At 44.7% G+C, this 25802-nt stretch overlaps 1 protein-coding gene across 3 annotated transcripts in view; it reads left to right on the top strand.

The window, feature by feature from the left end:
- hipk2 (homeodomain interacting protein kinase 2) overlaps positions 1-25802 on the top strand; it is a 65680-nt gene that overhangs the window by 33832 nt on the left and 6046 nt on the right. Inside the window, exons 3-14 of one of the 3 annotated variants that reach the window (XM_005734815.1) lie at positions 11605-11728; positions 12302-12421; positions 13697-13783; positions 16970-17154; positions 17276-17438; positions 19414-19543; positions 19959-20080; positions 22930-23060; positions 24022-24204; positions 24347-24670; positions 25143-25387; positions 25500-25660. In XM_005734815.1, the coding sequence (XP_005734872.1) occupies positions 11605-11728; positions 12302-12421; positions 13697-13783; positions 16970-17154; positions 17276-17438; positions 19414-19543; positions 19959-20080; positions 22930-23060; positions 24022-24204; positions 24347-24670; positions 25143-25387; positions 25500-25660 (1975 nt within the window). Of the gene's footprint in view, positions 1-11604; positions 11729-12301; positions 12422-13696; positions 13784-16969; positions 17155-17275; positions 17439-19317; positions 19544-19958; positions 20081-22929; positions 23061-24021; positions 24205-24346; positions 24671-25142; positions 25388-25499; positions 25661-25802 lie in introns of all 3 variants that reach the window. The other 2 variants (XM_005734813.1, XM_005734812.1) reach the window with 2 other exon arrangements.

The raw sequence follows: 25802 nt of genomic DNA, 5'->3' as shown, positions 1-25802 counted from the left end.
CCAACGCTGAGGCCCCATCTCTGGGAAATGCACAACAGTCAGACTCATTTCCTGTTTAAGGGTTCAGGTCACACTCTTGTGCCTCACTCACTGGAGACGTCTGGAATGTGAGACAGGACCAGATTACGACACGCTACCTCCCTCAAGGATTGGTTGGTTTGCCCGTCAGAGAGCAGCTTTGTTCCGAGAGAACATTTCAGGAGGAGACGACAGCTCGCTTTTGTTCTGGAGATTTCCTGTCCTGTCCTGGGCAAAGGGTCGGTTAAAGTGCACGGAGGAGGACCACTCCCTTGTCACTCCCTCCTTTTTTCCCGCCACGCGAATCACCGCTGGTCATATTTCCAACCCACCGACCAATCGCGGCGTCTCATGTGTCTGGGGGAAGCGGTCTTATTGGCTGTGCTGGGAGGGTGTCTGGGAGGTCAGAGCTGTGTTCATTTCACACTGTGTCCATTTGGACTAATTCCAGCAGCACCTTCACGGTGCTCGCTGAGAGAGCAGGGAAAGAAAGTTGGTAGGGAGAAGGGCACGAAAGAAAGAGAAGAAAAGACCGTTTCTTTCTTTCTTTGTGTGTCAAACAATTTGTAAATACATCATGTTAAACACTAGTTTAAAATTCACAGAGTCCAGCACGCTCCTCCAGTGCTGCTCCTCCACAGTTCACTCTTGTATTGTTACCTCCAACTCTACAACAAAAGGAAATGTTCGGAGCCAGAATTCCTTTGTTGTGCATGTGTGTGTGTGCTAACTGAGAGGGGACGGTCATCCCTCTAGGCAAGGTAAGGTAAGACAGGAAAACACCTGGTTAGGAAAGGCAGTCATCAGTTATATAGGTGTCACGGGACGTGCATATTTGGGTGGAATGTTTCAGAAGGGGGGGGAAAAGCCGTCTCTGTCTTGTCATGCATCGTGAAAAAGACATTAAAGCAACAATTTTCAGTGTGAGGTGGTTTGAAACTTTATTGTTTGACTTGTAAATGTGGATTTTCCCCTAGTCTGTATCAGTATAAGTCGCTTTCTTTGATGAAAAGATAATATGTGCAAATTATGTTTAAGGGTAATTTTCTTGTTTACTTAGTCACCGGCTCAGCTTCTTTATAATATAAACTTCCTTGCGTAAATCATGTCTGTGTTTGGCTGTCGCAGAGATTATTATGAAAGAAATAATCAACTAATGTTATTATCTAGTCGTATATTGTCATTTATAAAGAAAATTGTTACTTCTAATAGTTACAGCTGCTCTATTTTTTCGGATTTGCTACCTTGATAATGAAACTGATTGCTCAAGTTATCATTAGTAATTGTCATGTGTGTTAATACCAACTGTAAAGCCACAACACTGATTCCTCGGATTACTCGTTTCTGTCGTTTTCCTTCTTGATCAGACACATAAACATATCTAAGATATTCATGCTCTGCTCAGGCGGGGGCGTAGCGCTGAGATAGCGCAGTCCGAGTTTCATCCAGATTACTGAAGCTGGAATGAAATCTGTCTGCTGTCTTTTTGAACGAGGCCACGGCAGCAGAAATAATGTCATTTTGTCCCTAATAATTGAATCTTCAAGTATAGCTACATGAAAAGGATAACGCTGTATTGATTTTTGCCGTGCAGCGATTGTTTTCCTTCGATAGACAATGTATGGCATATTAAACGCTGAGCATGCCTTCATTGTTTGTCATAGTCCTATAGGGGTGGGAGAAATTAACACTCTCTTTATGGCAAAGGGAAGGAAAAACAATCCAGGAGTATTGTCATTGAAAGGTGATTAACTGTGACTATACTTACAAATGACTGCAGGGCGCTGCTGCTTGGCCAAATTAATTACCTGTCATTGTGACTGATTGTTTTTGAAGACAGCTCTTCGTATTGTTGCCGGCTGTATCGAAAGAGTCGGCACTGCATTTTCACCAGACTGTAAGAACACAAATACAAACACCGGTGATCAAAGGCAAAATTACAGTAAATGGTGTGTTCCTATTTACTTTGACTTTTTTTTTGTTGGTGGGAAAAGAAAATCTATTTGTTGTGTCTTAGAGGAGCGTTGCTTAGATTGAATGAACATCAGAGACTTTTTTTGGACTATCGTTTTAATGCGGTGCGCAGCGACGTGCAGCGTGCCACAAAATTTGATGACAGTGTGCCAAAGCTTCAGAGAGAGAAAGCATCTTCACTTACACGACTTCCGAGGCTGATCTTTGCACAAGAAACTGCATCTCTCATTGTCAAGTATGCAAAAGCACTAAAATATCCGTCTCCTTCCATTTGTCCTAGTGAGGAGGCTGATTTGTGACGAGGCTACAAGGGAGCAGCCTATTTGTCCAAATTCCTCCATAAAGCCTTAATAATCCTGCTGTTGTTTCTCTATGTGATGACATTTCTAATTCTTGTCAGGGAAGAATGCAGCGTGACAAACTGTGTTAAGAGTGTGTGAAGACACAGCAGGCAGGCAGGACGCTGGGGCACATAGAGGGACATGAGTCGTGCAATCACAGGAGGGATAGCTCGCGATCGACAAAGGCTTCACCTTTCCCATCGGATGCTCTAGAGGACAATCATGCGTGTTTAGGGATGTGTGAATATTCCTGCATGATTATGTGATTGCTGTCATGCATGTGTGATGTTAATTGTTGCAGAAAGGCTCAGGGGGGTCAGTCTTTGTATTGGATTAAGGCCTGACCACATCTGGGTGACAATCTGGATCAGCCGCTGTCAGTCTGTTCCATCCACTCTCTAATTAACCATAAGCCCGCTGCACTCTCGGGACCCTACTGAAACACACATGCACCACAGAGTAGCACTCTCCACAGAAAGATGGCGAGGGATGCAGTGGAGCAGACAGATCGAAGGAGTGCTGTAAGCCAGGGGAAGATTATCCAGGAGGACTCTCCTTGTGTTAAATTTTAGAGAGCGATGGGGAGCTGCTCTCTTCTATAGAACGTGCGTGAGGTTTAGTTACTGCTCTGTGCAGCCCTGTAGCTCGTGGTGAGGCAGTGCAGCCTTGGGCACCGAGAATTCATGTCACACACAGCAAAATTTGATTAGGCAGGAGATGGTATTACTGCCTGACCTGGTAGGAGGAAGGAAGAGGGTAGTCAAACAAGGGACGGCGATAGAGAGAGGGAGGGGTGAAGGATTGAAAAGAGGTCTGGGCGGAGGTAGAGAAAGGGAGCTCATGTACTGTAGCGTACATGCCCCGCACAAGCCCGGGTGGGGGTAAGGCAGAGGGGGATTTTTCAGTCTGCCTTGCAAATTTCTCCCCATGCTCTCTTTCACTTGCCCCAGAAATAAGAACCCAGTCAAGCAGAGCAACGTGTATGATTGAAACTGCGTACGTGCGTGTGTGTTCGCCTCTGTGTTTGTGTGTGGCAGGTAGACATATGTCATTACGACGGGTGCACGGCACCCCTGTGGCTCCTAGCTATATGTTCCCAGGAACCACATTTCAAATGGATTTTGGGCGTCTGTTGTTTTATCACATATCCAGTATGCACGGCTCCACTAGCCAGCCACATTGACTCTGCCCTCTCTTTCTCGCTCCCTATCTCTTAATCTCTGTCTTAGTTACCCTAAATCAACAGAATGGGACATATTGATGCAAAGCCTTACAGTTTCTTGCTCTAAACCGTATTGGACGGGAGCAACTGATGGAGAAACAAATGGCAATAACGCAGACAAGAGAAAACAGACAAAACCGCAAGTGAAAGAGGGAGACAGTCAGTCAGTCAAGCAAGCAGATGAGACTGTGTTTGCCTTGGCCGGCGGTTTACATAACTGTCTTGCTGTGTGTTTCAACTGAAAGGCTCCAGCGCAATATTATTACATGATATACGGTATATTTTCCGTTTTCGCCTGGGCTCTGGGCTGTCCTGTTGTGGTTGCACTCTGCTGGATGAATTCTCGGACTTTTCTTCTGATTGCATGCCAGCGTCAGATGGAGCTGAGAAAGAGGTTTAATTCTAGCTGCCTGAATCTCCTGTACACTCCAATTTGCTGAAGTGATCAAGCTTGGGTTTAAGCATCTCGCAGCCATGAGCAGACGCAATCTCATCTGCCTGACTCACCCCATGCACCCGTCTGCACAGTGTGTCTCGCTGCCCGTTATGCTGCTTTCCTGTCTGTCGTTGTGAATGTTTCACCCACGGTGACAAATGTGCCAGCTGTTTAAACTTGTTGACTGAGCGACTGCGGTTCGGTCTGTCTGCTTTTCTGCTCTCTGTTCGGTTTTGTCCGCTCATAGTAAGCTCACGCTTTCCCTCTGGGTTTGATAATGGTGACTAACAGAGTATGAGGACGCTCTAGCATCTTTCTGAAGGGTCAGCGGTGGCATTTTAATACTTTCCAAGAATCGTGTCTCACTCATTTTTAGGTTATTGTTCAGAGAATCAAACTAAATTTATATTTACATGGAAACTTGAGCTCGTGCCTCCAGGTTGGGTCAGTGTCAGGCCAGTGGCTACTAGACTAAGCCTAATAATGTCGGACTGTCATTGCGCTACTCTAATAGGCACAGAGAGACTTGAGGCTCCCTTTTGGCATCCCCTGAATCTTCTCTCCAGGCTGTCTGTACAGACAGCACCACTGTATGACAGATACCCATCATTTACTGATGGCAAATTTTTCCCGGCACTCCTTCCTTTGACGAGACAGGCAGAGGGACAGAATATGTGTGCATATGTAGGTGTGTGGGTGGGTGCTGATCGAGAGGGCATCCATCTTCCATTGTTGTGCCCACCCCGCCCGAGCCATCTTTCATTCCTTCATCTCTTTTCTGTCATTTATCCCCCTCCCCCTGTCTCCATCCTTGCTGAAGGAGGTCTGTCCCTTTGACCCCTGTATCAGGCAGTGAGGGTACTGCCGAGAGCCCCTGAGAGCACAATCATTGCAGGTGAATATGAGATGCATTACTGATAGGAGCAGCTGTGTGCTGGAGAATAATAATAACCACAGGAAAGAGGTAATTACCAACTGAGAACGATGAAGCAGCGCATAGATGTTGAACTGAACAACAGAGCTGCGTTGTAGTTGCAGTCATTGTGTTTTGTTTTTGCACATGTTGGGCTTTCTAATAAAAAGCGAGACAAGAAGGAGCAAGTGCAGGTGAGAAATGGGACTGTACCGCCTTTCCTAATAGGAGGAGTCGCCATAGCAGCAAATGTATTACGAGGACACTGAAATATGTTTGCTGTTCTGTTATTTAACACTAGATCTGATATGTTATCTAATACTGCTGTGAATACAATGATTTGATAACAAGCCTGTATGTAATGACAAAGGTTCATGCAACGTGACAGAATGCGGCATATCCTGTGTGCTAATATTGACTGTGCCATGCTGCGACAATGTGCCATGTGTGCCACAGTGACAGGGGTGGCTCTCTGCCCACTGAATATTTCACTATATAAAATGCCTCAAACAGGAGGGAGGAGCTGTATGTGAAACGGTGAGACTTGGTAAAGGATAAATGTATAATGTGTAAATGCTATGCTAACTCTTTGTTAGAGTTTCGAGGCTGCTGAGCTGAACCGTGCTCCAGATTGTGTTGAATCAGCACACGCCCAGCTATCACGCATAGTTTATATTGGCCCTCTTTGATGCATTTGCAGCTCTGTAATCACAATTTCTGTAGAAGCTGAGTTGTTGTTAATATGTTTCTGAACATTTGCCTTTTTCTTTCTGCATTATCGTCACAGTGCCATGCTTTTGAGCGACTGCTTCTTTTGATGTCGATCCCTCGCTTTGCATGAAACATCCTCTCTCCGACTTTCCTTCCATACGCGTTTGTTTGCCTTGTTGCAGTGCATTGCTGGACTCACAGGAAATGCTAATATTTTAACACCTAAAACAGTGACAGCCTTGTCAGCGCTTTTGCTGTGCCTTTTTCTGGGAGTAGGGGACAGAAAAAAGAGCGAGAAAGAGCCCTGTTTTCAAGACCTTGAACACCAGGAATGTCGCCCCTGCTTAGAGAGCAAGACAACATCTCTCAAGGACTCTGTAAAAAAAAGTTTGCCTTGTCCAGATATCCCCCTCCCGTTTCTGCCTCTCAACCACCTGGAACGCGCAAGCTCTAAATTTAAATGCGATCTGCAGTCCCTGCCTGCATAAAAGCAAATTTACACAATCTTTGCATCTCACGATTGGCTTGTGCACTGTACAGCAATTCCTAATGTAATGGGAGCAGGCGGTTTGTGAGGTGTAGTGTACTGTATATGTGTGTGTGTGTGTGAGTTGGAGCCACAGGTGCACGGCAGGGGGTGTAACTCCGCACATTGATTTCACAGCCAGCGACCACCATGCAATATATCTAGGAAAGTGCTTCTCTATGGTGCACCTTCAAAGAGGCTGTGGAGGAACCTTTGAGGGCATGAATATGTAGATGAATACCCAGGGGAAGGAAGGGAGTCATTCACAGCACCAACCCGAGCCTTTTACATTAAGCAAGGGCAAAGCGTGGGATGAGGGGAAAGGAAGAGAGGGGAGGAAAGGGGAAGAATTGAAGGGGATAAAGTGGAGAAAAGTCAATGGCAGGCTTTTTTCTCATGAAGTGCTTTTTCCTGTTTGCACTGGGCAGCTATCTCCGTCCCCTACCATCACTTTTTCATAACTGTGCTTTCAACCAGCATACGATTAAACTGGCTATGTTTGCTACTGTACTTTTTTACTTTGATGATGCCTTCTGCTCTTTACCTATTACCGCCTGGCTATTCAAGAGAATGTGGTTACATAAGAGCCGATGACGAAGTCTTTGAGATGTAAAGGAAAAGATCAAACCCATTACCAAAGACTGGCTGACTTGTGTGTTTGTGTGTGTCTGTGTGTGTTCTACATTTGTGCCTATGTAAATGCTGTCTGGTTCTGGGGATCCATCAGTCTCCCTTGTGGAGCCAAGCTAAGGGAAGGTCAGCCTGATGGATACATCCTGACATCCACACACCCTGTGATGTCAACTGTGTGCGTGTATCTGTGTGAGCGCATCCGCGTGTGTGTGTGTGTGTGTGCGTGTGTGGGCTGGCAGGCCAGCCAAGCGCAGGCACTGTTCAGCAGAGCAGAGGGTGGACAGGCGAGTGGGGAGGGGAGCACTTCCCTGGCCTCGGCGCCCTAGTTTGAGGGTTTTAATGCAGTGTCTGTGTCTATGCGTGTTTGTTTCGGGGCTGAGGGGGGCAGGGTGCTACTGGCAGTGGCGTGGTAGGGATGGTAAGTAAGGGGGGTGTGAGGTGAGGTGTAGGGATTGGGTGGGTTGGCACAGGGCTGGGTGAAAGGGCTGAGGTGAAGGGGGTGGGCTGGGGTGGCAGAAGAAAGGCGCCATTCATGAGTCGTGCCATCTCTGGCTCCTAACGGGGCTGAGGCTCATCAATGACCAGGCCAGCTGGGAGGATGTCAGTATGCACACACTCTCTCTCTCTCTCCCACCCTCCTTCTTTCTTTTGTCAAGGCCCAGTGCTGTCAGAGACTCTAGCCAGAACACTGAGGCCTCTCATGCACTTGGGTCCCCATTCAAATCCACCGAGAGCCTCTAGCTAACCGGTGTTTTGTACACGTCTACACTGTATTTGACATGTATGGCCTGGTGCACTCTGGTGGAAGAAGCTCACCGGCATCCCCAAAGAGGCACTGCATGTTGTAGCCTGACCAGCTGGAGATGAGCTGGGTGAGGTGGAGCTTAAGGTCGAAAAAACTGCTAACGCCAACTGAGTGTAGCAGGCTTTAGAAGGTGTGTCCAAACCACAACTGAGGTGTTTGGATGCATAAAGAATGTACAGTAGTTTTATTCACACTACAGATGGCAAAGTGGAATTTCTTTGGCTTCATCATCAGGTTTACATTTTGTTCCAATGATATAACCTGTATAGATGACAGGAGAGGGGAGAGTTAATGAGTTTTCATCAGATATTTACGACCAAATACCAGGAAAACTGCAGTTCTTATTAGTCTCAGCTGCTGGCTTTGTGTGTGTTTTGTGCTTATCAGCAAAAGTCAGCATGCTAATGTAGTTGGCCAAGATGACGCACATGATACATTAAACCAAGTAAAAAAACAGCATCTTAGTATACTGTCAGTAACAGCAGTTTACTCTGAAATCTGATAACTCGGCTCGCAGTTTATAGTATGTCTAAGTTTTTATCTCACAAGGGAACAATGACACACAAAACAGTAGATCTAAAAAGGATTACAGCTATATATATATATATGTATACATATATATATATATATATATATTTTTTTTAAGGACTGTAATTAAGTCTTGAAACTTTTCAATATTTTGATAACCAACGATTCAGAAACCAAGACTGCGACCACAAACCACCTGGCTGCTCGTGCCCTGTTTTACCTACAGCAGAGATGAAGAAGCCATCCTGTTTAGCATGAAAAACTGAAATGATCCTGTACGCATGAATTGTCATATCTTGTGTACTTAAGAAAGGGGGACAGGAAAGAAGCGAGGCTTGCGAGCTGTGCATATGTGTGTGCTGTTTATCACTGCCAGGGAAAGGCCTGCATCAGCAGCAGCTGTGGGGCGCTTTGCATGCAATGGCAAGACATGCATTGGAAGGGGGAGATTTGCATTTGTGGTTTCATATCATGAGCAACAATGTTACTCCCTCTCACTCTTCCTTCCTCCCCTGCGCTGTCTTTCTTTGTTTCTCTGCGTTTCGCTGATCTGGAGGAGCTTTCTGTGAGAAGCACAGGGGCACTGAGAACAGCATAAGTAGAGCAGTGGAGCAAAGCTGAGAAGGTTCAAGCTGAAATGGATCCAATTCTTTCAGTCAGACACAGAAATAAAAAAAAAGCTTCACGTGTATACAAGAAAGCAATCAGTTGTTGAAGCTAATATTGCATTAAAATCAGCGACAGACACCCTATTGAGCCAAAATCACTAAAAGTTGTAAAAGAAAACAAAGGGTGAAGCTGAAGGTCCTGTGGTCTGCATCTGTCCAGTAGAGTCGCAGTGATTTAGGGGACCATCAGATGAAAGGCTTTCCTGTGTCTTTCATCTTCACGTGCATTTTGAAGGGTAGAATTTCCTCAAAAGCAGCCTTTATTGTGTGAGTAACCTCCCCTCTTTTTGAAGCTTGTAGTGGCTCATATTTCCGGTCGCTCAGATTTAAATTACTTTTATTTTTTCTAGTGGAAAAATCATATTCATGCAAATCAGGTGCTATATGTTTGGGGGTTTTGTGTAGGAATATGTGAATCCTATTTAGATGACAAATGCACCACAGCCTGTTTGTTGGTTTCATTATGCTGTGAAAAAAAATGCACAGGTAATATTAATGTCACAGCGCTGCCTGCTTCTATTATCGACATCTGCGCTGACAGCATGATAAGCTAAGAGCTGATGATGCTGGGATGTAAACAGAGTGGAATTCTTGACAAACATCTGTTTTTTGTTCCGTGTTTGTCAAACAGTTTTGCGATGATATAGTTTTAAGGTCATTTGATGTGAAAACTCAAAACTGCCCCATACTTGAAACTTTGCTGTAAAGTAGGAGGCACTTTTGATTTCCTTGCAGAGTTTGTACAAGCTTTTGTTTTTGCTGGGGCCAAAGGGGATGCAGAAAGGTCAGTTCTAACACTTTTTGGGGTATCCTTGCCACCCTCTACAGCGGTGTATGCTTTTACATATATGTCAGCAGTTGTTAGTCCCCCTCCCCTTGTCTTGAGTGAAACTCCAGTCATTCTAATAGGCTGTTTGAGGAGGGTCGTGCTGACCCTGGCCGCGTGTCCATCTCTTCACTTTTAAGTAGTCCTTGCTGTTCCTTCTGATATAACCTCCTAACAGACTCCTTTACGCCTCTCTGGCAGCCTTTTTGACAGATCTCTCAGCTGTGCGCTGTTGTCTTTGTATTGGTGTGTAATGCTGCCCTAAGATACTGTTACTAGAGTGTTGTCTTGGTGTCTGTTCCACTGCTGCCCTTAAGACCCCAATAACCACTTTCTGTGACAGGAGTTCTTCACTGAGCAAAGCACCGCCTCCCCTTTTGCTTCATTTTTGCCTGTGCCTCTGTGGAACTCTGTCTTCCTCTTGCTCCTATTTGCTGCAGTATCTCATTGTCTGTCCCTGTGGTGCCTTCTGCCTCTATACATTAGCCGTATCTGAGTGTACAATGAATCGCCTGTGCCCTCTTTTCATTTCACCCCTCATCAGCGAGCAATGAATAGGGAGCAGGGGGGCTACAGTTGGAAATTTGCTTTTAAGTATGCGAGGTATGCTCATTCATTCTCTTCCAAACCCCCTGGCTGCCCTCAGACCACTCACCATTGGCCCCCTACCGTTCTATGAAGTCCTATAACGTGCCCCGTGCTGTTTTCCGCATTCTCTGTTTCCCTGGTTTGTTCACTTCCAGCGGGCCCAAGGCCAGACCCCCTCATTTCACTCTCCGTGACCAAAAATCTGTGAGGGCAGGCTAGTTACCATGGTCACAGCAATCATCAGTATGGATTTGAAACTTTCCAGGATCCGCCTCGAGCTCCTGTGAACTGTGTGTGTGAGCTGTTAATGTGCTGTTAATGAATGAATTTCAATTTTCCTATTTCAGCTTAAATTTGTTATTCGGAGCTAAGTGGTTACATCTTACCAATAGATAACATGTTAGACCAGAGACACTCCCCACCACCCCATCCCCCAACCTGCATGGTGATGACAGCCAGAGAACCTCTTGAAAGTGCTTTGGATTGTTAGCGAGCAGAAACAGTGTGTTCTTGGTTATTTTAAGCCCCATCAGAGACGTGAGCTCACAAGAAGTGTATTAGTCTTTCTGACAGGACATAAAATGTGTTGAATGAAATTTGGGAATTGTTTGGGACTGCAGTGGTGCTCAAATACCTAAAACAATATTTCTTCCTTTTTATCAAATCATAGCATTTATCTCCTTTAGAATTCCTACTTTTTTCTCTGTGTTTTCCTACAAACAGGAAAAGCCTCTTTGGAAATTAATTACTGGCATTTTTAACTGTACTGTAACTTAATTGAATAATTCCTTGGTCTGGTTACTATTTCTATTGGTTTTATTGTTCATGTCCGTCCATCCATCTGTTTTTCATCTAATTGCTCATGCTATAGTTGCCTAATTCTCACTTTGGATTGTGAAACTTCAAATAAAATACTACTCTACTGCTCCTCAGTGTCTGAGTAGCAGAGATGGGGTTCAGTGAGTGGCGCTCGTGCACGGTTATCAATCAGTTTTGTGTCTGCAAGGTGCTACTTTGGAGGAGCTTAAACAAGAGATATGAAAAAAGGGACACCCTGCTGACTTTAGAAAAATAAATCTCAAGGCTGCGCTGAGAGATCAATGTTAAGACAACAAAAGAGCCTGCAGACATTGAATTCAACGTCTTGGTGTGGAACTGTAGGTTGCGTGCATAAATCCGGACTTTGTTTCGGTTTTGGAAATCGACCTTCGAGTTGTTACCTCATGTTCCCTCCAGCATCTGCAATGTTGAGTATTTAATCGTTTAACCTGTGTATATTAGAGTCTGCTGCTCTCAGATGAAATGTGAAGAGAAAGATCCTCACAAGCTTCTTCTTTTACACATGATTTTAAAATTGGTTTAAGCGAAGTCACAACCTGACCTCTGACTGGGCGATATGTTTTCTCTGTCCACAGAGCTCCAGAGATCATCTTGGGTCTGCCTTTTTGTGAGGCCATAGACATGTGGTCCCTGGGCTGTGTGATAGCTGAGCTCTTCCTGGGATGGCCCCTCTACCCCGGAGCCTCAGAGTACGATCAGGTAACATAACAGCTTATGATTGTGCGTTGGGTGCTTATACACCCATAGATTAATATGCTGTTATTTCTGCATGTGCATGAATGAGAATTGTGCGTGTGTGTGCTCTCTCTTCATGAATGTGGACTGAATGTGCTTGGGAAGGTGGGACGCGTCTCCCTGAAATCCCCCTGACAGCGCTTGATGATTCTTGCGCAGCCTCCCTGTTTATCTGAACAGATGCCACAGAGCCACTTGTCCAATTAGTGCAGCCCCTGTGCTCCAAAGCAAGACATTGTCGCGTTCCTCTCTCACTATCGCTCAGATGAGGCACAGTGGGGACACCTTGAACAAGTTGTGCTCCATCTCCATCTCCAACAAGCTCTTCTGATTTCTCACAAAACCAAAAACGTACCCCGCCTCATTTACAAGTCTCAAATCATTCTTAGCCTCTTAAGCTGAGGTCATGTTTGGCTGCCATGTATACTTCTATTGGAGTAGTTAAAGTCAGCCTCCATTTTCAAACTGCCAAAAGAACATCTGTCCTTATGTGAAACTGTAAAATGTGCTTTTTTTTTGTCCTCCTCTGTTTTGCAGATCAGGTACATCTCACAGACACAAGGTCTGCCTGCAGAGTACCTGTTGAGTGCAGGGACAAAGACCACAAGGTTCTTCAATAGAGATCCGGACTCCACCTACCCTCTCTGGAGACTAAAGGTACATTTGCACACACACGTACAAGCTGTAGTTATTATTCCAGAAACTCTGGTTACACCACGAGCCCTGTAGTTAGCTATAAACACAGTGAGAGGGTAATAAGAGCAAAATAGATCTGCGTGAGAGGATTTGGCAAATAAAAAGCCAGTCTGATGAATGTAGCTTGGAGGGTTTCTGCTCTAAACAGCTCCCATTGTCCTTTAATGTAGACCAATCAATAAAGAGCTCCACTCTTTACTTTTTTTTACCCTCATTAACTTAATTTAAACTATGTGCCACACACATAGAGTTCTTTACTGTACTGACCTGCAAATGCTGACACATCTCTGCAGGGTTTGTTGATATTTTTACGCTGCCTGTTCTTGTACCTCAGATTAATATTTTTCAGCTGAATGCATTTGTTATTATTTTAAAAAAGGGTCCCGGTGGCTTACAGCAGCGATTCACAACAACTGTTCACTAGGACTGGCCATTTAGTGAACATACATAGTGAGTTAGTGTGCATGTTGCCAGGTCAGACTGCTGCCAGGTAGAAGTTTTTCCAAGTTTCTGCTGCATGTGGGAATGTAAGAAGTCTTCTCGGAAAAGCTGTTATGATCTATGGGCGTACAAAGCTTGTTAAAAAAAACAAACCATCGTTGTCAGTTTAAAGAAGTGTGTTTTAAGTTCATAACAATAAGAGCTGACAGGAGCATTGTAGGGAAGATACAAACATGGAGTAGAAACTCGCACTCGACATGACATCACAGCTTTAGCTCCTCGTGATTTTCTGGTGTCTTTGGTATGTGGAAAAATCAAACGTCAAGGCTTGTTTTTTCTCCGCCATGAGGAGCGACTGCACATCTTTAATTTGACCATGCCGTGTTTTTCCATGTAGCAGCAGCTGCACTGCTTAGCTGACTGTGATTTTTTTTAAAAAAGTGTGTTTAGTGTCGAGGTTTCTAACCTTTTAAACAAAAAGAGCACACGTTGTTTGCTTTCTGCACATTTTCATGAAGTCAGGTGTTTGTATGTGCACGTCGGTACACATGCACACCAGTGGAATATACACCGTCTCTGTGTTTGTGTCATATATTGTATACACACTCAGCGCCATCTTATTTCTCGGCTGTTAGATGAGTATTTGTGTGCTACCCCAGGGTTACTCAGAGGGTAAGCCGAGCCCTGCCACACATCAACAACAAGAGACTATAATGAGCCAAATGTAAATAGTGTGTTTCCAGAGGGGAAGTGTGATGGGATTTGAGAAGAACATCTGCTTCTTGTCTCCTGCAGACTCCAGAGGACCATGAGGGTGAAACAGGGATCAAGTCCAAGGAGGCTCGCAAGTACATCTTCAATTGTTTGGATGATATGGCGCAGGTATGCTGTCTCAGTATCACAAAGCGCGACGTCTTCCTTCCCACAAATCACGCAGTAGATGTACTATTTGCTTTTGCTACAATCGTATCCACCTGTCTCGTGTTTGAGGCTTCTTTGATGGGGGTGCTCAGGTCCCGGGCCAGTTTGATCCATCACATCCTGAGAATTATCTATCAAATATTTGAAATCCCTTAAAATATTTATCTGGCCAAGGTCTGATCTCCAGCTGCAGTGTAGCTCCGCTTCTATATAGAATTTGACTGAGTGAAATGAAAGCAGCTGCTCAATGAACCCCATCCCAAACTCTGCCTCTGCTCTTCATTTTGTGTAACCACTATTTAATAACTTACAGACAGACATTTGAACTGAACATGTGGCGTGGCTGGTTAGCAGGCTCAATGTGTACAGTTTGCTTTCTTATTTAAGCTGCAGTGAGTGTAGCGTTGTGGCTGTGTTTCCACTTTGTGCATCTGCTGTACACGTAAGCATGTAGAGGGCGAGGGACTAAGATAAACCAACTAAGATACATGCACACGTTATTCCTGGACCTCTGACTAGTTTTTCAGCCTGGCTCAGTGGGTCCCACGCCATGTTTTTCTGCATGAATCTTGTCTTCCCGTGCAGCTCTGCGTGTTACCTGTGGGAATTTGTTTATTTAGGAGATTACATAACCTCGGGAAGTGTTTAAACTAGGTGTGATATGTATGAAGAAAAACACTGCAAATTGAGACAGCTATATATAATGCCTCTCTGTAACTGAGCATGAATTTGTCTCTCCGTGGTGGAAAAGTTCACATGTAGCCATGACATTTTGATAGGACATGCCTGACAGTGGCTGATAGCGAGCGTTGTTGTGTTCACCCTCACTTGGCTAAATACTGGTTCTGCTGGCAGATATGGCAGTGGTGATAAAAATTACAGTGATTTTCCCAGGCCTTTCAAATCTCTCATAGTACTCTGTCGTCATCATGCGCCTTGATTATATCTCTGATAATGACTAGCTGAGACTTATGAGGAATTTTTCATTTATTTATTTGCTTTTGAATTATGGTCATTCCCAACCAGCAGCCCTTTGGAATCTGCCCATATGGATACGCAACACATGTATCTGCTTAACTGATGGAGACAATTATGGTTGTCCACTAGTGCCCAGGGCCGCTGTCAGGCCTGTCTGGAATAACGTGCTGTCGGCTGGGGCATGATAGTATCGCTTCCTGAGAGTTTACAGTTGCCCCATACACACAAACACACGTGCAACACAGAGTTTAATGAAACCAACCTGCACTGGTATGATATCCCCTGGGTCATCTCTGTCTTCTGCGCTTCGAGCTCTGTGTCCTGTCGTCTACAACATAAACACAGCGATACAGCAGAGCTGCGCGGCTTAATGTGGGAGAAAACTGCCTATTTTGCCACCTCTCACTGTCCTGACCATATAAACAACTCAGCATTGTGGACATCTGCCTCTGCGTGTATAATGGATGATATAGCTGAAGGCCTCGCAAGACAGAGGGGCTGGGTGCCAAAAAGAGATAATGAACCTCCTTTCAGTCGTGGGAAATGTGTGGAGGGTTTAGTCACAAGTATATCTAATTTGAGTAAATCAGACACCAACTTACAACAGATGCAGGACCCCACAAGGGGGCTGATGTAGATGGAAGGAAGGCCAAAAGTACTTGTAAATGGATTCATTTTGATCTGCAGTCCTTCAGTATCTCTACTGGTGCAAGTCAAGCTGCACAGAAGGAAGAGGAAGGTGGTCTTCATCTAATCTTTATTATATTTTAATACATATCCTTTCCTCATCCACTCAACCTAGTAGTTAAAGATGAAACTACACATTATGGCTGTGTAGATGGCAGGCCCGCATACAGCAGGATGCCTTGCTTCACATTTCCTGAGGCAGTGGTTGACATCTGTCATCCCTGCCCTCACTCCGGAGTCATGTCAGAGCTTCCACGGCACAGATGTGTTTCCATTAACAACCACTGACGTGCAATGCCGACCACGTTAGATGAAGCCCCGCCTTTTTTTCGTTCTTTTTATAAGTTTTCATTTTCATTGTTATGGAAAGTCAACAAATTATACCGGTATCTTTTCTATCTAATAAATTCACATATCTTAATTCACCGGGTGGTGAAAAAAAATGCTTCTTCTTATCCAGTTTGATTATTGTGCCACCAAACTATATACATTTCCCCAAAGTCATCTATTCCACGAGCGGAGGACGGCGTGATTATTTCTCACCTCATTCTGCAGATTACTCCTTTATCACAGTCAGTGGAGATGGCAAGCAGAGAGGACTGGTTACAGAACCTGAATAAGCTGCATAGAGAAAAAGAATTGAATCAGATTAGCGGTGTTGACTGGCAGCACATCTGATAGCCCTTAGAGCAGGCCTACAGATAAACGTTGCATCTTTATGAAAAACAGGCCGACTACCACTGCACGGGCAGTCACAGCAAACAGGGCTTGCCTGTCTTTGTCCTCCTTCTTTGCCTAAGATCAGACTTGCTATATATCACGACCTTGCTTTGCTCTCCGTTTATTCCTCACCTTACGTGACAACCCCGAAGTAGAGCTAAACATCAGCCCTGGTTCACCGCTTCAAAAAAATCGAATTCTGCTGACCATGTAGCTTTTCATTAAAGCGGGAATCCGCTGCTTTGCCCAGTATTTATCCACAACCTAAGCCGCAATGTTTATTAGAGATGAAGCAACATGATGTTCCGAGGCAGATTCTCAGACTCCCCTCAGACCGTATTTAGGTTAAGTTGTCCCACGTCAGCTTTTTCAGATCTATTCGCAAAACGGTGTCCTGTGTGAAAGGCCTCTTTACTGGTTACCCATCGCCAGTGTTTATTTGGTCCGTGTTTTTTTGTTTGTTTTCACATCTCAGGAATAGATAAAAATCTCAGAGAAGGCGCCAGCCTGGGGATATTTCAAGTCCTGCTATGAATACCAGTACAAATGTTTATAATGCCGCTAAGGTGCAAGGTTATCACTAAACTCCACGACACACAAACTGACACCCAAACGTATGAGGCCTTGTGGGTATTAATAGGTTCCCCTATGGGAATAAGCTGTGGGAGAGATTTTTCTGTCATCTGCAAGCACATTAGATCCTTGAAAATGGAGAAGTGTTTGAAATGCTAAATGTCTGCTCGGTTTGCTTTGTGCCTCCAGGTAAACATGACGTCAGATCTGGAGGGGAGCGACATGCTGGCAGAGAAGGCCGACAGGAGGGAGTTCATCGACTTGTTAACCAAGATGCTGACCATCGATGCAGACAAGAGGATCACCCCGGTCGAAACACTCAACCACCCTTTTGTCACTATGTCTCATCTCCTTGATTTCCCGCACAGCACACAGTACGAGCCCAACAAGCCCTGTTGTTGTGGTTTATAGAATTATCATTTTGAACATCTGCCACTGTCATCAGACACAGTGCTCATGCCTCGTCTGTCTCCCTCACTCTCTCTGTCCGCGCAGTGTGAAGTCGTGCTTCCAAAATATGGAGATCTGTAAGCGTCGCGTCAACATGTACGACACAGTCAACCAGAGCAAGACACCCTTTATCACCCATGTGGCCCCCAGCACCTCCACCAACCTCACTATGACCTTCAACAACCAGCTGAACACTGTGCACAGCCAGGTAAGAGTGAGCCAAAAGAAAACCACTGTCACTCTCCTACTATGTAGATACAAATCAGTAAATAACCGAAGCTGTAGTTTATTGTATTTGCGTGATAGGTCCCAGTACGGAACCTTCAAAATAAAAGCATAGAACATAGAATGGAGCATGCAGAGTAAGTGCCCCAATCAATAATTAATGCAGAGCCAAAAATATCAAACGGTCACTATCAAACAGGGCTGTTGAGCTGAATATTGACATCTTAGAAACGCAGCTGTTTGCGCCTTTGTTCTATTTTTTTATGTCTGTTCTTCCTGTTTTTCTGTACTTATCCATGTTTGCTGCTTTGGTGCATGCATATCTGTTTGCCTGCATTTTGTCTGTGCCCCAGGTCCTGTGGGATTGTCACAAAGTGCTGATTACACACATGACAAGCCACACTTCCTGCTTGCCTTGCATTCTGGGGCTTTCAGGCCTTAAGAATCCCTTTACCAGGCTTCCTCTCTCTTTCCCCTCTCACTCCTGTCCTCCTCTGTCTCCTCTTCTTTCCTTCCATTTCCCCGGGTTGAGCCTGTGGTGCTTTACCGCTTCGCTCGCGTATGGTCTGTGAATCGAAACTGCTGACTTCTGGCTTCTGCCGGAATCACCAAGCGTCTGGTTGCAAGGTTTTCCAGATTGTGCTTAGTTACAACTCTTGCTCCCCCCCACCCCTCTCTTTCGTAAACAGAGTTCTTTATCACCAACCATATCGAGCCAGCTCACACTGAGTGGAATGCGACAAAAACCCAATCTTGCTGTGATTTAAATGAATTAACATTCCCTCAGCTTGTCTTTTCTGCGCCTGGCTCTGAGGGCGTATGGACATAGTTAAGTTAGTGATTTATTCAGCTTGATTCAGTTGCAAGACTAGAATGCATCTGGGCTGTATTTTGCTTGTTTATGATGAATGCCACAGTGCCATATTGATTCTGTTCTCTCTCCTGGTGTTCATCAAAGACGCTAAAGAGAGCAAATGAAAACTGAAAGCACCGTCTTTGTATTTCCCTCCATCCCGACATACACCTAATGAAGGGCTAAAATTAGACGTGTCTTGTGGAGCATATACTGCTTACAAGCTGAGCAAATGGTGTCTCTTAAAAGCATTTGTTTGTATCCAGGATGTTCCCAGGCAGTCTTCGTAATCCACATGCCTTATTAATGGTCAAGACATGCTGGAGTTACCTAAGCTTACGTAATTATACAATGACTGTTGGCTGTTAAATATTGCTTCTGTCATGCATAATTGATTTGGAGGGTAGATAGTGAAGCCGTGATATGAAATGTCAAATTTGGCTGCAGCGTATTATATTGGCCTATTATTAGTCTGTATCATTTGCATTTAAACTGGCTTTATGTCTTTATGACTTAAACACTCACAATTTAAGCAAAGAGAGACGTTCATGCTGCCGTGTGGTTCACGCTTATGGCAAACTGGGACATGCAAAGCATCAAAAAATGAAGTGTACTGTCAGAGTGGATTTCCTGTCCAGCCTCGTCGGGGTCCGTGCGCTGATCATTCTCTGCTCTGGTGACATTTTGTTCATTGATGGTTGATTATTCTTGGAACTGATTGCACCTCTGCTCACATTCTTTCTTTCCCTCTAATTAATCAAATCAACAGTCTGAATATTTTAAGGCATGTTTAAATCATACACCCAATTTTCTCATTCTTTCATCTGTGGCTCCCTGTCTGTCTCCTTTTGAGCTGGTTGTTGTTTGCATTTTAATGTTTCAGTTACTTTGTTTCGATTGTTCCTTTTCATTTAGCCTTTCTATCCTTGGAGCTCATCCTTTCTTCCCTGTCACTCCCATTAGTACCTCCACTTTCATGATTTTTATTTTGGTCCAATCATTCCTTTAGGCCACCAACCTGGCTCCCTCCTCCACCAACAATGCCACCCTTTCCTTTTCAAGTCCTGATGTCTCCATACTAAACTACCAATCTACACTCTACCAGCCCTCCGCTGCCTCCATGGCAGCCGTGGCCCAGAGGAGCATGCCCCTGCAGCCTGGGGCTCCTCAGCTCTGCGCTGCCCGGCCTGACCCCTTCCAGCAGGCGCTCATAGTCTGCCCACCTGGATTCCAAGGTGAGGAGGTCTTTGCAGTCCATAAATTGCATAAATTCAAAAAAATCCGATTTCTGGTCAGAGACAGTGTTTCACTGCACAAACAGTCTTCTTTTACTTGCTTGTCTTTTTGTTTTTCAGCACACAGGCAGTGTCAGTCATAGCATTCAAACTGTGATTCATTGATAACTAGAGGCAATTAATCATTTGCGCAAATTTAATAGAATTCTTTTTATTCTTTTCCATAACTGCTGCTTTTTTAGTTTTTCCTATATCAAACTGAACAGAACGCATACTTGTCAGGCACACTGTGAGCATGTATACCACATTTGATCTTTTGGAATTTATTTTGAAAATACTGTAGCAACATTATTTATAGGTGACAGATTTTCTTGTTTGTTGACATCCTCCATGCTTTTGCTTTATTTATGCACAGGGCTGCAGGCATCCCCTTCCAAGCACACCAGTTACTCCGTGCGGATGGAGAATGCTGTTCCCATAGTGACGCAGGCCCCTGGTGCCCAGCCTCTGCAGATTCAACCTGGCCTCCTTACACAGGTAGGCACTTTTAAGTATCGCAGAAAACGAACTAATAGAGTTTGAATCTTAACAGAGAGAGTGCCTGTCAGGAACATTTATGAACTTTGAACTGTTCACATTCAAACAAAGCCCTCTGCTTTCCTTTTTAATAAGCCTTCACTAAGAATAGTATCTATCGATGGAGGATGGAAATCACTCGATGTTCTTGACCCTGCCCCTGCTGGCAGCTGTTTTTCCTGAGTGCATTCAGGCGAGCTTTCCTGTGCCTTGCTCGCTCTCTCCCTCTCTCTCTTCGCTCACTTCCTCTCTTCTCTCTCTCCTCTCTTCATCTGCCCCTGCTCTCCTGGAGGCTGAGGCTGCTACGGTCTGATGCACTCAAAGGCAGGAGCCTTTCACACAGAGAAGGCCTTTACCAGAGCCTCCACGGTGGGGCTGGAGCTTTAGCTGCTAATATACAGTTGTTGCAAGTAGCAGAATAACTGTGCATCACTCTCTGCACACAGACAGTAGACCGCTTCCATTGCCACGCCACCTCTTTCCCTATGGAAATTTCCATGAAGGCTTTAAATATCCCTGAGAATCCAGGGAGTTTGAAGCACTCCCTTATCTCCAGTTAATCATGCAGCAGGCAGGCAAGCAGGCAGCAAAGCGGTGTGTATGTGTGTGCACATGCCTGTGTTTTCTATGGTGGGTTAATCTGTCAGATACCAAATGGTGATTAGCTCCACGGCTGCTTCCAAGTCAGGCGCTCCAAATTACAGGCCTCAGAGGATCCTCAGAGGTCAGGGTAAGCTTGGATCAGGCTTTGCATGACCAGAGGACTTACAGCATCGCAAGAATGGGTATCGTGGATATATAAAATAATAACAAAAACGTGAGAGACACGACTTGTGTCACAGTAAGGATAATGTCAGTTATATTAATTATCGTATCACGTGTGGCTTGCACATTGCAGCCGTGTTCTGCAGGTGTTCAATATACCCTCTGTGCGCACACATGTTAAACAAAGACAGGCAATAGTTAACGCAAGCAGATGTTTTATATAGGCCAGCAAACAGCACACCTAATAACTGGGTGTGTGGTGTGTGTTTTTCTCTGTGTTTATTCCTTTACTGTGGGGGGTCTCCGAGGCTTAGCGGAGTCGTTTCTTTGCCTCTTGCGTGCGTTCTCCCACCTACCTATGACTTTATCCGCCTACGTTTTAATGTCATCCGCGGACCCTTTGCCCACATCGCACCCTTGCAAGTTTAGCCCCCAAGCACCTATGTGTGCAGACAGAGAGACCAGAGTGAAGGAGGCTCCAAGCAGGGAGGCAGGAAAACCAGCAGGACCTTTATCTGGAGCAGGAATGCAGAAAATGTGGAAACAATTGGGAGTAAGAGCTGGGGCTCTGAAAGCCCTGAGGTGACAAAGGGTTTTCACCCAGGGAGTGTAGGTTGAGGTGGGGGGCGTTTGGGCCACTGATAGCGATGGTAGGCCTTGAGTTGAAAGAAAATGGTCTCTTAACTGGGTTACCATTTCAGGGCAGACAGGCTGGTTACACAACGCAGACGCCTAGTGAGAGAGGGATATAGAGTACCAGGAATGGAGATAGAGAGAGGAGGAGGAGCGGGAGATGGATGGATGTATTAGAAGCCTCTTAATGGCATGTTGATAAAAGACCTTGGATGTGGTCTTAGATGTAAAGACCATCTCCAGCTCCAGAATGTTCCATTAGAGATGTCAGTCATCGGTACACAGACCAGGCAGCTCTGCTAGCCTGCAGATGCCCCCCTGCAGCACTGGACTTTGCAACCTGCCTCAGATGAAAACAATTCAACTGCAACCACACTTCAAAACAGAACAGCTATTTTGTGTTAAAATATGACAGAAACAACCAGATCAAAGCAAATGTTGATGAGAAAATGAAGATAAAGGTAAAAATAAGGTCGTCATATGCTTTGCGTGTGGATTTGTGCCTCTTGTTCTCTTTCTCTTCTCTCTGTCTTTCCCTATTTAAGTGTGTGTGTGTGTGTGTGTGTGTGTGTGTGTGTGTGTGTGTGTGTGTGTGTGTGTGTGTGTGTGTGTGTGTGTGTGTGTGTGCTGCAGCACATAGTGATGCCGTTGTAAATAGATGTGCAAATGGTATTAAAGGAACAATTCATTAGCCCTGACATTAAAGTGCTAATCAATAGAACTGCATTAAACTATTAGGCTTACACACACAGTAACACACAAACGTGTTCAGGCATGCAGGCGCACATACTCATCTTGGCACATCTCGGAGCGTAGCTTGCCTGATAGTCCTCTCGTTCTGCATCAGAAATACAAAGTAGCCTCTTTCAGAGCAGCTTGAATAGATTCTAAGACTTTAATTAGAACATTGGTCAAGTCAAAGACATAATCACACTAAAACCATAAAGACGCACGCATGCATACACTTACTCCGTCATACACGGGCACACAAACAAAGGAGCTGCTGTACATTTTTATTAAGTCCTGGTCTTATCTCTTTTGTTGATGGATGTCTCCTTGAGGCTCGCAGAGTTCACATTCAATGTGCCTATGAGCCAGTTTAAACCATCTGTTACGCACTTTTGAAAAGACGCTGTCATTTATCACGACAGGCTCAAACTAATCGCCAAGTACAACGAGTTTCCTTTGTTCTTATGCTTAAAATGTTGTGTGAACGAGCATTTAAATCCATACAATGTAAACAAAAAGCGGGACTTCCTGTCCTGTGACATGATTCCTAAAATTAAAAATAAATAAATAAATAATGACTTGGACATGTCGTTACGTGGCAGCTGACTGTTTTTCTTTCTCTCCTTTTTCCTGACCTTTAAATCTTTGTTTACCCTCCAACTCATTTTTCTCTCCTTCTTCAGCAGGCCTGGCCGAGCGGCACCCAGCAGATCCTGCTGCCTCCAGCCTGGCAGCAGCTCACCCACACCTCAGTCCAACACGCCACTGTCATCCCTGACTCCATGAGCAGCACACAGACCCTCGCCAACTGGAGGTGAAGAACAGTGTTTTTTGTTTGCTTTAGCTTTTATTGCTTTGATTTTGCAGGACAATGAATATTGAGGTCAACACTTTTTAACCTACATTTTTTCTCAAGGATTCTATTGAACTAAAAACAAATGTAATAAGCTGACACTTTCAAATCAAAGCACTCATCCCCACTGTCTGTAGCTCAATTTACGGATATTGACAGGACAGATAAAAAAAAAAGGAAATAGTGTATATAGGCTTTAAGAACAAGTAGTTGTTTACGGCTTAAATCAGTCCAAATATGTTATGAAAATATGCATGAGACCAATTCATGAGGAAGCCTGTACTTGTGTGACAAGTCTTCTATCTTCAATTTTATAAGAGCAGATTTACCTCAGGGAGATGGCATATATATGCATGTAGCGAAATCTTATCAAGTATAGCCTGTCACTGTGATGACTTGATAAATGGATGGATAGATGGGAGAATGCAACCCAAGGGAGATAAGGGGGATGCAGGTATATAACGTGTCTGTGTGGATGGCTGCTGCAGCCATGTATGCTCAGATTCATTCTAAGCTGTCCATCTGTGACAAGACAACCCCCTCCCTGTGTCGCCCTCCCTTCCTGTCCAGTGGCAGCTCTGTTGTCCTCAGAGAGACGATTGGGAAAGTGTCGCACTTCCTCTGCAGAGCTATCGCTCCACAGCTGCTGGTGTCAGCTCCTCTGCCCTCCCTCCTTGCTCTCTCTCTCTCATTTATCCCCTTTCCTCCTCCTCCTTCTTTAGAAAAGTTTACTGCTGCCACCTGCTGGCTTAATTAGGAAGTACTTATCCAGTCTTTCTTATCCCCTGGAAATGTCAGATTTGACTGATTGATGTGTTTGTTTGTTTGCTTTAGTATTTCGTACATTGCTAGGATGCTTTACCTGAAGATTCCTTATTGTTTTTAACGTTGTGGTAACATAAAATTGTATTTTAAATTACAGGAATTCCCACCCACATGGCAGCCATTATAATCCCATCATGCAGCAGCCAGCCTTGCTGGCTGGCCACGTCACCCTCCCATCCAACCAGACACTCAATGTGGGAGTGGCACATGTTATGAGGAAGCCCTCAACCAATAACAACTCCTCTTCCAAAAAGAACAAACAGCACCAGATGTCTGGCAGGTACCTAAAGTCTCAGGTCATCATAGATCTTTATAAATCTTCATACTGGAAGCTAACGATTGTTACCAAAGGTCACATCTCCAGCATCTGCTTGTTTTGCCTTCCATAGCCACTCACTCTCTCATCTCTGTCTTTCCTTAAGGAACATGTCAACCAACGAGGTCTCATCCTCTCAAGTGGTGCTGTCTCCACAGCGCTCAAAGCGGGTGAAGGAGAATACGCCCCCGCGTTGCGCTGTGCTACAGAATGGCTCGACCTCTAACTGTCCGCCCACGCAAGGGTGTGGGGGTGGAGGGTGGGGGGCTAGTGAAACAGAGCAGGCTTCCAGCACCACTCGAGACCATCAGCACCAGCACAACGTCCCCAGACAGACGATCGTCATCCCCGACACACCCAGCCCTGCTGTCAGCATCATCACCATCAGCAGCGACACAGACGAGGAAGACGACCACAAACAAAACAATAGGTCAGTGCTGTTTAGCACACTTACAGGTTAGCGTTTGTTGTTACTGTGAATCTTTACTGAGCTTCTCGTGCAATATGAATTTCCCTAATAATCACGTCACAAAGGGCTGTAGTCTTAGATCATCCAGGATAAAGACAGCAAAAAACATGGAACACATCTGCTTTAAGTTAGCTGGATGGAGATGTGTTTCCTGGCATTTCGAAGCCAATTTTCTATCATGTTAACAAATGCTAATCTCTTTGATGTATTTTGTGATATGCTATACACTAAAACTAAGTAAAAGTGAAGAAGTCAGAAGGGAATTCAATTTACCCTGCAAACCAACTTCGGAGTAAGGCATTTACATTTATTTGTCAATAAATCCAATTAACATTAGAATGTAGTAACAGTTATTAGCTTCAAATATATTACCAGCATCGATAAAACATTACCAGTGACTGTGTTCTTTCTGCTTCGCTTCTATTTTTTCCAGCTCATCTTCTAAGCAGAGAAAGAATGTCATCAGCTGTGTGACGGTCCATGATTCACCAGAGTCCTATTGCTCCAGCAACAACAGTCCCTATACGGTTGAGTCGAGACCCCCTAACAACAACAGCTATGACACAAAGACCACCATCCTGGACAACTACAACAATGGAAACCCTCGCACCATCATCATCCCCCCTCTCAAAACCCAGAACAGTGAGGTCCTGAATGAGTGTGAGCGTCTGATGCCAGGTAAATGACAGATTTCTTGCAAAACATGGCCTCGATCATTGGATAGATCATCTGTTATGTGTTTATAGCTGCTCCTTTCCAATTCAGCAAATCTGTATCCTTTCCTGTGCAGATGCAATGAACCATCAGAATTCAGCTTACAAGTTCAAATCCACCAATGGAGTGGTGCCTGGCAATAATCACATACACGGGGGTGTAACTGGAGGCGGGTCCTACCGACAGCAGCGCTCAGGGCCACACCCCCTCCAGCAGCAGCCTCTCAATCTCAGCCAGGTACAGTGAGAGGGTTCAACTATTGGGAACTTGTTATATTTACTATAACAATAATATCACTCGCCCCTTATAAGGTCGTATATGGTTCATATCTGATTAGCTTGGCTAAAGAAAGGGGAAAATCCACCCACTGACACTACTT

This window comes from Pundamilia nyererei, unplaced genomic scaffold (genome assembly GCF_000239375.1).
Source record: "Pundamilia nyererei isolate P.nyererei 1_Seehausen unplaced genomic scaffold, PunNye1.0 scaffold00060, whole genome shotgun sequence".
In the NCBI taxonomy this organism is placed as follows: Eukaryota; Metazoa; Chordata; class Actinopteri; order Cichliformes; family Cichlidae; genus Pundamilia; species Pundamilia nyererei.
The sequence above is the reverse complement of the archived record's forward strand: the minus strand, read 5'-3'. Positions and strand labels throughout refer to the sequence as shown.